The sequence below is a fragment of the Heptranchias perlo genome, unplaced genomic scaffold, assembly GCF_035084215.1.
Source record: "Heptranchias perlo isolate sHepPer1 unplaced genomic scaffold, sHepPer1.hap1 HAP1_SCAFFOLD_287, whole genome shotgun sequence".
In the NCBI taxonomy this organism is placed as follows: Eukaryota; Metazoa; Chordata; class Chondrichthyes; order Hexanchiformes; family Hexanchidae; genus Heptranchias; species Heptranchias perlo.
In genome coordinates, this window is record NW_027139299.1 from 367,965 (window position 1) to 380,338 (window position 12,374).

Sequence of the window (12,374 nt, forward strand, 5' to 3'; positions counted from 1 at the left end):
TTCCTGTTCAGTCTCTGTCCCTCTCTCTCTCTCTGTTCCTGTATAGTCTCTCTCTCTCTCTCTCTGTCCTGAACAGTCTCTCCCTCTCTCTGCCTGTGTACAGTCTCTCTCTCTCTCTGTGTCCCAGAACAGTCTCTCTCTCCCTCTGTCCCAGTACAGTCTCTCTGTCTCTCTGTCCCTGTACAATCTTTCTCTCTTTCTGTCCCTGTACAGTCCCTCTATCTCCGTCCATGTACAGTCTCTCTCTCTCTCTGTCCCTGTACAGTCTCTCTCTCTGTCCCTGTACAGCCACTCTCTCTCGCTCTCTCTCTGTCCCTGTAAAGTCTCTCTCTCTCTCTGTCCCTGTACAGTCTCTCTCTCTCTCTCTCTGTCCCTGCAGTCTCTCTCTCTCTGTCCTGTACAGTGTCTCTCTCTCTGTCCCATGTAGTCTGTCTCTCTCTCTGTCACTGTCCGTCTCTCTCTCCAACTGTCGCTGTACAGTCCTCTCTCTCTCCGTACCTGTACAGTCTCTCTCTCTCTCTGTCCTCGACAGTCTCTTTCTCTCTGTCCCTGTACAGTCTCTCTCTCTCTCTCTGTCTGTCCCTGTACAGTCTCTCTCTCTCTCTCTCTGTCCCTGTACAGTCTCTCTCTCTCTGTCCCTGCACAAGCCTCTCTGTGTCCCTGTAGAGTCTCTCTCTCTCTCTATTCCTGTACAGTCTCTCTCTCGCTCTCTGTCCCTGTACAGTCTCGCTCTCTCTCTCTATCTCTGTCCCTGCACAGTCTCTCTCTCTCTCCCTCTCTGTCCCTGCACAGTCTCTCTCTCTCTCCCTCTCTGTCCCTGGACAGTCTCTCTCTCTCCCTCTCTATCCCTGTACAGTCTCGCTCTCTGTCCCTGAACAGTCTCTCTCTCTCTCTGTCCCTGTGCAGTCTCTCTCTCTCTGTCCCTGTACAATCTCTCTCTCTCTTTCTGTCCCTGTACAGTCTCTCTCTCTCGCTCTCTCTCTGTCCCTGTAAAGTCTCTCTTTCTCTCTGCCCCTGTACAGTCTCTCCCTCTCTCTCTGTCGCTGTACAGTCTCACTCTCTCTCTCCACCTGTACAGTCTCTCTCTCTCTGTCCCTGTACAGTCTCTCTGTCTCTCTGTCCCTGTGCAGACTTTCTCTCTCTGTCTCTGTACAGTCTCTCTCTCTGTCCCTGCACATTCTCTCTCTGTCCCTGTACAGTCTCTCTCTCTCTGTCCCTGTACAGTCTCTCTCTCTCTCTCTGTCCCATGTCCAGTCTCTCTCTCTCTCTGTCACTGTCCGGTCTCTCTCTCCCTCTGTCGCTGTACAGTCTCTCTCTCTCTCTGTCCCTGTACAGTCTCTCTCTCTCTCTGTCCCTGTGCAGATTTTCTCTCTCTCTGTCCCTGTACAGTCTCCCTCTCTCTGACCCCGTACAGTCTCACTCTCTCTCTGCCCCGTACAGATTCTCTCTCTCGCTCTCTGTCCCTGTACATTCTCTATCTGTCCCTGTACAGTCTCTCCCTCTCTGTCCCTGTACAGACTCTCTCTCTCTCTGTCCCTGTACAGTCTCTCTCTGTCCCTGTACAGACTCTCTCTCTCTGTCTCCGTACAGTCTCTCCCTCTCTGTCCCTGTACAGACTCTCTCTCTCTGTCCCTGTAGTGTCTCTCTCTCTCTGTCCCTGTACAGTCTCTCTCTCTCTCTGTCCTTGTACAGTCTCGGTCTCTCTCTCTCTCTGTTCCTGTACAGTCTCTCTCTCTCTCTCTCTGTCCCTGTACAGTCTCTCTCTCTCTCTCTATCCCTGTACAGTCTCTCACTCTCTCTGTCCCTGTACAGTCTCTCTCTCTCTCTCTGTCCCTGTACAGTCTCTCTCTCTCTCCCTCTCTATCACTGTACAGTCTCTCTCTCTCCCTCTCTATCCCTGGACAGTCTCGCTCTCTCTCTGTCCCTGTAAAGTCTCTCTCTCTCTCTGTCCCTGTACAGTCTCTCTCTCTCTCTCTGTCCCTGTAGTCTCTGTCTCTCTGTTCCTATACAGTCTCTCTCTCTCTCTGTCCCTGTACAGTCTCTCTCTCTCTCTATCCCTGTACAGTATCTCTCTCTCTCTCTGTCCCTGTACAGTCTCTCTCTCTCCCTCTCTATCCCTGTACAGTCTCTGTCCCTCTCTCTCTCTCTGTTCCTGTATAGTCTCTCTCTCTCTCTCTCTGTCTGTCCCTGTGCAGTCTCTCTCTGTCCCTGAACAGTCTCTCCCTCTCTCTGCCCCTGTACAGTCTCTCTATCTCTCTGTCTGTGTACAGTCTCTCTCTCCCCCTCTGTGTCCCTGAACAGTCTCTCTCTCTCTCTGTCCCTGTACAGTCTCTCTCTCTGTCCCTGTACAGCCACCCTCTCTCGCTCTCTCTCTGTCCCTGTAAAGTCTCTCTCTCTCTCTGTCCCTGTACAGTCTCTCTCTCTCTCTCTGTCCCTGCACAGTCTCTCTCTCCCTGTCCCTGTACAGTGTCTCTCTCTCTGTCCCATGTACAGTCTGTCTCTCTCTCTGTCACTGTCCGGTCTCTCTCTCCAACTGTCGCTGTACAGTCTCTCTCTCTCTGTACCTGTACAGTCTCTCTCTCTCTGTCCCTCTACAGTCTCTCTCTCTCTCTATGTCCCTGTACAGTCTCTCTCTCTCTCTCTCTCTGTCCCTGTACAGTCTCTCTCTCTCTCTCTGTCCCTGTACAGTCTCTCTCTCTCTGTCCCTGTACAGTCTCTCTCTCTCTGTCCCTGTACAGCCTCTCTGTGTCCCTGCAGAGTCTCTCTCTCTCTCTATCCCTGTACAGTCTCTCTCTCGCTCTCTGTCCCTGTACAGTCTCGCTCTCTCTCTCTATCTCTGTCCCTGTACAGTCTCTCTCTCTCTCCCTCTCTGTCCCTGTACAGTCTCTCTCTCTCCCTCTCTATCCCTGTACAGTCTCGCTCTCTCTCTGTCCCTGTACAGTCTCTCTCTCTCTGTCCCTGTGCAGTCTCTCTCTCTGTCCCTGAACAGTCTCTCTCTCTCTCTCTGCCCCTGTACAGTCTCTCTATCTCTCTGTCTGTGTACAGTCTCTCTCTCTCTCTCTCTGTGTCCCTGAACAGTCTCTCTCTCCCTCTGTCCCAGTACAGTCTCTCTCTCTCTCTCTCTCTCTCTCTGTCCCTGTACAATCTCTCTCTCTCTCTCTTTCTGTCCCTGTACAGTCCCTCTATCTCCGTCCATGTACAGTCTCTCTCTCTCTCTAACCCTGTACAGTCTCTCTCTCTCTCTCTCTCTCTCTGTCCCTGTAAAGTCTCTCTCTCTCTGTCCCTGTACAGTCTCTCTCTCTCTCTCTCTGTCCCTGTACAGTCTCTCTCTCTCTCTCTGTCCCTGTACAGTCTCTCTCTCTCTGTCCCTGTACAGTGTCTCTCTCTCTCTCCCTGTACAGTCTCTCTCTCTCTGTCCCTGTACAGTCTCTCTCTCTGTCCCTGTACAGCCACCCTCTCTCGCTCTCTCTCTGTCCCTGTAAAGTCTCTCTCTCTCTCTGTCCCTGTACAGTCTCTCTCTCTCTCTCTGTCCCTGCACAGTCTCTCTCTCCCTGTCCCTGTACAGTGTCTCTCTCTCTGTCCCATGTACAGTCTGTCTCTCTCTCTGTCACTGTCCGGTCTCTCTCTCCAACTGTCGCTGTACAGTCTCTCTCTCTCTGTACCTGTACAGTCTCTCTCTCTCTCTGTCCCTCTACAGTCTCTCTCTCTCTGTCCCTGTACAGTCTCTCTCTCTCTCTCTGTCCCTGTACAGTCTCTCTCTCTCTCTCTGTCCCTGTACAGTCTCTCTCTCTCAGTCCCTGTACAGTCTCTCTCTCTCTGTCCCTGTACAGCCTCTCTGTGTCCCTGTAGAGTCTCTCTCTCTCTCGATCCCTGTACAGTCTCTCTCTCGCTCTCTGTCCCTGTACAGTCTCGCTCTCTCTCTCTATCTCTGTCCCTGTACAGTCTCTCTCTCTCTCCCTCTCTGTCCCTGTACAGTCTCTCTCTCTCCCTCTCCATCCCTGTACAGTCTCGCTCTCTCTCTGTCCCTGTACAGTCTCTCTCTCTCTGTCCCTGTGCAGTCTCTCTCTCTGTCCCTGAACAGTCTCTCTCTCTCTCTCTGCCCCTGTACAGTCTCTCTATCTCTCTGTCTCTGTACAGTCTCTCTCTCTCTCTGTGTCCCTGAACAGTCTCTCTCTCCCTCTGTCCAGTACAGTCTCTCTCTCTCTCTCTCTCTCTCTGTCCCTGTACAATCTCTCTCTCTCTCTCTTTCTGTCCCTGTACAGTCCCTCTATCTCCGTCCATGTACAGTCTCTCTCTCTCTCTGTCCCTGTACAGTCTCTCTCTCTCTCTCTCTCTCTCTGTCCCTGTAAAGTCTCTCTCTCTCTGTCCCTGTACAGTCTCTCTCTCTCTCTCTCTCTGTCCCTGTACAGTCTCTCTCTCTCTCTCTGTCCCTGTACAGTCTCTCTCTCTCTGTCACTGTACAGTGTCTCTCTCTCTCTCCCTGTACAGTCTCTCTCTCTCTGTCCCTGTACAGTCTCTCTGTCTCTCTGTCCCCGTGCAGACTTTCTCTCTCTGTCCCTGTACAGTCTCTCTCTCTGTCCCTGTACATTCTCTCTCTGTCCCTGTACAGTCTCTCTCTCTCTGTCCCTGTACAGTCTCTCTCTCTCTCTCTGTCCCATGTCCAGTCTCTCTCTCTCTCTCTCTGTCACTGTCCGGTCTCTCTCTCCCTCTGTCGCTGTACAGTCTCTCTCTCTCTCTGTCCCTGTACCGTCTCTCTCTCTCTCGCTGTCCCTGTGCAGATTTTCTCTCTCTCTGTCCCTGTACAGTCTCCCTCTCTCTGACCCCGTACAGTCTCACTCTCTCTCTGCCCCCGTACAGACTCTCTCTCTCGCTCTCTGTCCCTGTACATTCTCTATCTGTCCCTGTACAGTTTCTCCCTCTCTGTCCCTGTACAGACTCTCTCTCTCTGTCTCCGTACAGTGTCTCCCTCTCTGTCCCTGTACAGACTCTCTCTCTCTCTCTCTCTCTGTCCTTGTACAGTCTCTGTCTCTCTCTCTGTTCCTGTACAGTCTGTCTCTCTCTCTCTGTCCCTGCACAGTCTCTCTCTCTCTCTCTCTCTCTATCCCTGTACAGTCTCTCACTCTCTCTGTCCCTGTACAGTCTCTCTCTCTCTCTCTGTCCCTGTACAGTTCAACTCTCTCTTCCTCTCTATCACTGTAGAGTCTCTCTCTCTCCCTCTCTATCCCTGTACAGTCTCGCTCTCTCTCTGTCCCTGTACAGTCTCTCTCTCTTTCTCTGTCCCTGTACAGTCTCTCTCTCTCTCTGTCCCTGTGCAGTCTCTGTCTCTCTGTTCCTGTACAGTCTCTCTCTCTCTCTCTGTCCCTGTACAGTCTCTCTCTCTGCCTCTCTATCCCTGTACAGTCTCTCTCTCTCTGCTCCTGTACAGTCTCTCTCTCTCTCTCTGTCCCTGTAAAGTCTCTGTCTCTCTGTTCCTGTACAGTCTCTCTCTCTCTCTCTGTCCCTGTACAGTCTCTCTCTCTCTGTCCCTGTACAGTCTCTCTCTCTCTCTCTGTCCCATGTCCAGTCTCTCTCTCTCTCTGTCACTGTCCGGTCTCTCTCTCCCTCTGTCTCTGAACAGTCTCTCTCTCTCTCTGTCCCTGTTCTCTCTCTCTCTCTCTGTCCCTGTGCAGATTTTCTCTCTCTCTGTCCCTGTACAGTCTCCCTCTCTCTGACCCCGTACAGTCTCACTCTCTCTCTGCCCCCGTACAGATTCTCTCTCTCGCTCTCTGTCCCTGTACATTCTCTATCTGTCCCTGTACAGTCTCTCCCTCTCTGTCCCTGTACAGACTCTCTCTCTCTGTCCCTGTACAGTCTCTCTCTGTCTCTGTACAGACTCTCTCTCTCTGTCTCCGTACAGTCTCTCCCTCTCTGTCCCTGTACAGACTCTCTCTCTCTGTCCCTGTAGAGTCTCTCTCTCTCTGTCCCTGTCCAGTCTCTCTCTCTCTCTGTCCTTGTACAGTCTCGGTCTCTCTCTCTCTGTTCCTGTACAGTCTCTCTCTCTCTCTCTCTGTCCCTGTACAGTCTCTCTCTCTCTCTCTCTCTATCCCTGTACAGTCTCTCACTCTCTCTGTCCCTGTACAGTCTCTCTCTCTCTCTCTGTCCCTGTACAGTCTCTCTCTCTCTCCCTCTCTATCACTGTACAGTCTCTCTCTCTCCCTCTCTATCACTGGACAGTCTCGCTATCTCTCTGTCCCTGTAAAGTCTCTCTCTCTCTCTGTCCCTGTACAGTCTCTCTCTCTCTCTCTGTCCCTGTAGTCTCTGTCTCTCTGTTCCTGTAGTCTCTCTCTCTCTCTGTCCCTGTACAGTCTCTCTCTGTCCCTGTACAGACTCTCTCTCTCTGTCTCCGTACAGTCTCTCCCTCTCTGTCCCTGTACAGTCTCTCTCTCTCTCTGTCCTTGTACAGTCTCGGTCTCTCTCTCTCTGTTCCTGTACAGTCTCTCTCTCTCTCTCTCTCTCTCTCTATCCCTGTACAGTCTCTCACTCTCTCTGTCCCTGTACAGTCTCTCTCTCTCTCTCTGTCCCTGTACAGTCTCTCTCTCTCTCCCTCTCTATCACTGTACAGTCTCTCTCTCTCCCTCTCTATCACTGGACAGTCTCGCTATCTCTCTGTCCCTGTAAAGTCTCTCTCTCTCTCTGTCCCTGTACAGTCTCTCTCTCTCTCTCTGTCCCTGTAGTCTCTGTCTCTCTGTTCCTGTAGTCTCTCTCTCTCTCTGTCCCTGTACAGTCTCTCTCTCTCTCTATCCCTGTACAGTCTCTCTCTCTCTCTCTCTGTCCCTGTACAGTCTCTCTCTCTCCCTCTCTATCTCTGTACAGTCTCTGTCCCCCTCTCTCTCTCTGTTCCTCTATAGTCTCTCTCTCTCTCTCTCTCTCTGTCTGTCCCTGTGCAGTCTCTCTCTGTCCCTGAACAGTCTCTCCCTCTCTCTGCCCCTGTACAGTCTCTCTATCTCTCTGTCTGTGTACAGTCTCTCTCTCCCTCTCTGTGTCCCTGAACAGTCTCTCTCTCTCTCTGTCCCTGTACAGTCTCTCTCTCTGTCCCTGTACAGCCACTCTCTCTCGCTCTCTCTCTGTCCCTGTAAAGTCTCTCTCTCTCTCTCTCTGTCCCTGTACAGTCTCTCTCTCTCTCTCTGTCCCTGCACAGTCTCTCTCTCCCTGTCCCTGTACAGTGTCTCTCTCTCTGTCCCATGTACAGTCTGTCTCTCTCTCTGTCACTGTCCGGTCTCTCTCTCCAACTGTCGCTGTACAGTCTCTCTCTCTCTGTACCTGTACAGTCTCTCTCTCTCTGTCCCTCTACAGTCTCTCTCTCTCTCTCTGTCCCTGTACAGTCTCTTTCTCTCTCTCTCTCTCTGTCCCTGTACAGTCTCTCTCTCTCTCTCTGTCCCTGTACAGTCTCTCTCTCTCTGTCCCTGTACAGTCTCTCTCTCTCTGTCCCTGTACAGCCTCTCTGTGTCCCTGTAGAGTCTCTCTCTCTCTATCCCTGTACAGTCTCTCTCTCGCTCTCTGTCCCTGTACAGTCTCGCTCTCTCTCTCTATCTCTGTCCCTCTACAGTCTCTCTCTCTCTCCCTCTCTGTCCCTGTGCAGTCTCTCTCTCTCCCTCTCTATCCCTGTACAGTCTCGCTCTCTCTCTGTCCCTGTACAGTCTCTCTCTCTCTCTGTCCCTGTGCAGTCTCTCTCTCTGTCCCTGAACAGTCTCTCTCTCTCTCTCTGCCCCTGTACAGTCTCTCTCTCTCTGTCCCTGTACAGTGTCTCTCTCTCTCTCCCTGTACAGTCTCTCTCTCTCTCTCTCTCTCTCTGTACCTGTACAGTCTCTCTCTCTCTGTCCCTGTACAGTCTCTCGGTCTCTCTGTCCCCGTGCAGACTTTCTCTCTCTGTCCCTGTACAGTCTCTCTCTCTGTCCCTGTACATTCTCTCTCTGTCCCTGTACAGTCTCTCACTCTCTGTCCCTGTACAGTCTCTCTCTCTCTCTCTGTCCCATGTCCAGTCTCTCTCTCTCTCTGTCACTGTCCGGTCTCTCTCTCCCTCTGTCGCTGTACAGTCTCTCTCTCTCTCTGTTCCTGTACAGTCTCTCTCTCTCTCTCTGTCCCTGTGCAGATTTTCTCTCTCTCTGTCCCCGTACAGTCTCACTCTCTCTGCCCCCGTACAGACTCTCTCTCTCGCTCTCTGTCCCTGTACATTCTCTATCTGTCCCTGTACAGTCTCTCCCTCTCTGTCCCTGTACAGACTCTCTCTCTCTGTCTCCGTACAGTCTCTCCCTCTCTGTCCCTGTACAGACTCTCTCTCTCTGTCCCTGTAGAGTCTCTCTCTCTCTCTCTGTCCCTGTACAGTCTCTCTCTCTCTCTCTCTGTCCTTGTACAGTCTCTGTCTCTCTCTGTCCCTGTACAGTCTCTCTCTCTCTCTCTCTGTCCCTGTACAGTCTCTCTCTCTCTCTCTCTATCCCTGTACAGTCTCTCACTCTCTCTGTCTCTGTACAGTCTCTCTCTCTCCCTCTCTATCCCTGTACAGTCTCGCTCTCTCTCTGTCACTGTACAGTCTCTCTCTCTCTCTCTGTCCCTGTACAGTCTCTCTCTCTCTCTGTCCCTGTACAGTCTCTGTCTCTCTGTTCCTGTACAGTCTCTCTCTCTCTCTCTGTCCCTGTACAGTCTCTGTCTCTCTGTTCCTGTACAGTCTCTCTCTCTCTCTCTGTCCCTGTACAGTCTCTCTCTCTGTCCCTGTACAGTCTCTCTCTCTATCCCTGTACAGTCTCTCTCTCTCTCTCTGTCCCTGTACAGTTTGTGATGCTCACTCTCGATCTCTGATTCCCAGGTGTTTGGATATTTCGGTCTTGGCCCTGAGCTCTAACTACTAATGGGCTCACATTCCTTCGCCATGCGTTTGTAATCTTGGGTCTAATTTCGGATTTCATACGGTTGTGTGTCCTGGGCTGGGATTAATGTGGCAGCAGATGCCTGTCCGCAGCCTCAGCACCTGTGAGTCCCGCTGGTTTTATGAGGCAGGAGATGCTGCAGGTCTTGAACTGTTGCCAGGGTCTCTCTGTGGCCTCCCTCTGATGGGCTCCTGCTTCCACTGACTCTTTGCTTGGTATCGACCCAGTGCAGTCTCATTAAAACAAACTGCGCGTCCTTCTATTGCAGAGCGAGTCGAGGCTGGCAGACTGCGGGATCTCATGAAACCAGGTGAGGAGCACGTCCCAACCATGAGATTAACCTGGTGCTTGCTGTAGTGCACGGCCTGAGAGAGAGTGGGGCGGGGGAGAGAGGGAGGGGAGAGAGGGAGAGAGAGGGGAGAGGGGGGGAATAGGGAGGGGAGAGAGGGAGGGGAGTGATAGTGGGAGGGGAGAGAGGGAGGGGAGAGATAGAGGAGGGGAGAGAGGGAGGGGAGAGACAGAGGGAGGGGAGAGGAAGGGGAGAGTGGGGAGAGGGAGAGGAAGGGGAGAGGGAGAGGAAGAGGAGAGTGGGGAGAGGGAGGTGAAGGGGAGAGTGGGGAGAGGGAGGGGAAGGGGAGAGTGGGAGAGGAAGAGGAGAGTGGGGAGAGGAAGAGGAAGGGGAGAGTGGGGAGAGGGAGAGGAAGGGGAGAGGGAGAGGAAGGGGAGAGGGAGAGGAAGGGAAGAGTGGGGAGAGGGAGGTGAAGGGAAGAGTGGGGAGAGGGAGAGGAAGGGGAGAATGGGGAGAGGAAGGGGAGAGGGAGAGGAAGGGGAGAGTGGGGAGAGGGAGAGGAAGGGGAGAGGGAGAGGAAGGGGAGAGGGAGAGGAAGGGAAGAGTGGGGAGAGGGAGGTGAAGGGAAGAATGGGGAGAGGGAGAGGAAGGGGAGAATGGGGAGAGGGAGAGGAAGGGGAGAATGGGGAGAGGGAGAGGAAGGGGAGAATGGGAGAGGGAGAGGAAGGGGAGAGTGGGGAGAGGGAGAGGAAGGGGAGAGAGGGATAGGGAGAGGAAGGGGAGAATGGGGAGAGGGAGAGGAAGGGGAGAGTGGGGAGAAGGAGAGGAAGGGGAGAATGGGGAGAGGGAGAGGAAGGGGAGAGTGGGGAGAGGGAGAGGAAGGGGAGAGTGGGAGAGGGAGAGGAAGAGGAGAGTGGGGAGAGGGAGAGGAAGGGGAGAGTGGGGAGAGGGAGAGGAAGGGGAGAGTGGGGAGAGGAGAGGAAGGGGAGAGTGGGGAGAGGGAGAGGGAGAGAAGAGTGGGGAGAGGGAGAGGAAGGGGAGAGTGGGGAGAGGGAGAGGAAGGGGAGAATGGGGAGAGGGAGAGGAAGGGAGAATGGGGAGAGGGAGAGGAAGGGAGAGTGGGGAGAGGGAGAGGAAGGGGAGAGTGGGGAGAAGGAGAGGAAGGGGAGAATGGGGAGAGGAGAGGGAGAGGAAGAGTGGGAGAGGGAGAGGAAGGGAGAATGGGGAGAGGGAGAGGAAGGGGAGAGTGGGGAGAGGGAGAGGAAGGGAGAATGGGAGAGGGAGAGGAAGGGGAGAGTGGGAGAGGGAGAGGAAGGGGAGAGAGGAGATGGAGAGGAAGGGGAGAGTGGGAGAAGGAGAGGAAGGGGAGAATGGGGAGAGGGAGAGGAAGGGGAGAGTGGGGAGAGGGAGAGGAAGGGGAGAGTGGGGAGAGGGAGAGGAAGGGGAGAGTGGGAGAGGGAGAGGAAGAGGAGAGTGGGGAGAGGGAGAGGAAGGGGAGAGTGGGGAGTGGGAGAGGAAGGGGAGAGTGGGGAGAGGGAGAGGGAGAGGAAGGGGCGAGTGGGGAGAGGGAGAGGAAGGGGAGAGTGGGGAGAGGAGAGGAAGGGGAGAGTGGGAGAGGGAGAGGAAGGGAAGAGTGGGAGAGGGAGAGGAAGGGGCGAGTGGGAGAGGGAGAGGAAGGGAGAGTGGGGAGAAGGAGAGGAAGGGGAGAGTGGAGGAGGGGGAGAGGAAGGGGCGAGTGGGGAGAGGAGAGGAAGGGAGAGTGGGAGAGGGAGAAGAAGGGGAGAGTGGAGGAGGGGGAGAGGAAGGGGCGAGTGGGGAGAGGAAGGGGCGAGTGGGGAGAGGAGAGGAAGGGAGAGTGGGGAGAAGGAGAGGAAGGGGAGAGTGGGGAGAGGAGAGACAGGGGAGAGTGGAGGAGGGGGAGTGGAGTGTTGGGGAGGGGAAGGAGTGGGAGAGTGGGAAGGAGGAGGGGAGAGTGGGGGAGGGCGGGAAAAGTGGGGGTGAAAGTGCGGAGAGGGAAGGTGTGGAGAGTGGGAGACCATTTGAGTGTGAAGGGAGGGGAAGGGGTGTGGAGGGGGGATGAGGGAGGGAGGAGGGGAGAGGTCCGTGCGAGATGTGAGTTTCAGTAAAGTTATCATGACTGGTGGTGAAATCGTGGCTCTCACACTGCCTCTCACCCGAACAGCGAAAGGAGTTGAAGGAATAACAGTGCAATCACACGAGGCTACAGATTTCCTGCGAGCAGCTCCCACACGAATGAAACGCCACACCAAGTGGTACCACCAAAATCCAGACTTCCAGTCCTGGTACAAATATTACCAGACAATTGGCCACAACGAAGGGGTAAGTGTCACTACTGGTTGTCTGGGTCAGGGTGGGGTTTGAAGAACTCCCTTCAAGTATTTATCCAACTCCTTTTTAAAGCCACAAATGAATTTGCTTCTGCCCTTTCAACTCACTCCAGATCCTAACCACTCGCTGCCTTAAAAAGTTTTGGTTCTTTGGCCAATCACCTTAAATCTGTGTCCTTTGGTTCTTGACCCTTCCGCCAATTACATGCCCATAGAAGATTTTTGGATTCCCTTTTATGTTGGCCGCCAGTCTATTCTCATACTCTCTCTTTGCCCCTCTTATTTCCTTTATCACCTCTCCTCTGAACTTTCTATATTCAGCCTGGTTCTCACTTGTATTATCAACCTGACATCTTTTTCTGCTTCATCTTACTCTATCTCTTTCATCATCCAGGGAGCTCTGGCTTTAGTTGCCCTCCCTTTCCCCCTCGTGGGAATGTACCTAGACTGTTCCAGAACCATCTCCTCTTTAAAGGCCGCCCATTGTTCGACTACAGTTTTGCCTGCCAATCTTTGTTTCCAATTTACCCGGGCCAGATCCATTCTCAACCCACTGAAATTGGCCCTCCTCCAATTAAGTATTTTTACTCTAGATTGTTCCTTGTCCTTTTCCATAGCTAATCTAAACCTTATGATACTGTGATCACTGTTCCTGAAATGTTCCCCCACTGACACTTGCTCCACTTGACCCACCTCATTCCCCAGAACCAGATCCACCAAAGTCGCCATGTTCCAGTTATCCCGATGAGATCTGGTTCCTCACGACCGGTTATTGGCCCCAGTTCCATTGTTTTCCTTCGGATGCTGTGCACATTTTGTACAGGCAATTTAATTTGC

At 53.3% G+C, this 12,374-nt stretch overlaps 1 protein-coding gene across 1 annotated transcript in view; it reads left to right on the top strand.

Moving 5' to 3' along the window:
* Positions 1 to 11,529, top strand: part of and3 (actinodin3) — a gene marked incomplete at its 3' end in the record, with an annotated part of 213,653 nt that extends 202,124 nt beyond the window's left edge. Inside the window, exons 3-4 of the mRNA XM_067978435.1 lie at positions 9,169 to 9,210; positions 11,372 to 11,529. Of these exons, the coding sequence (XP_067834536.1) occupies positions 9,169 to 9,210; positions 11,372 to 11,529 (200 nt within the window). The remainder of the gene's footprint in view (positions 1 to 9,168; positions 9,211 to 11,371) is intronic.
* Positions 11,530 to 12,374: the final 845 nt, after the last annotated feature.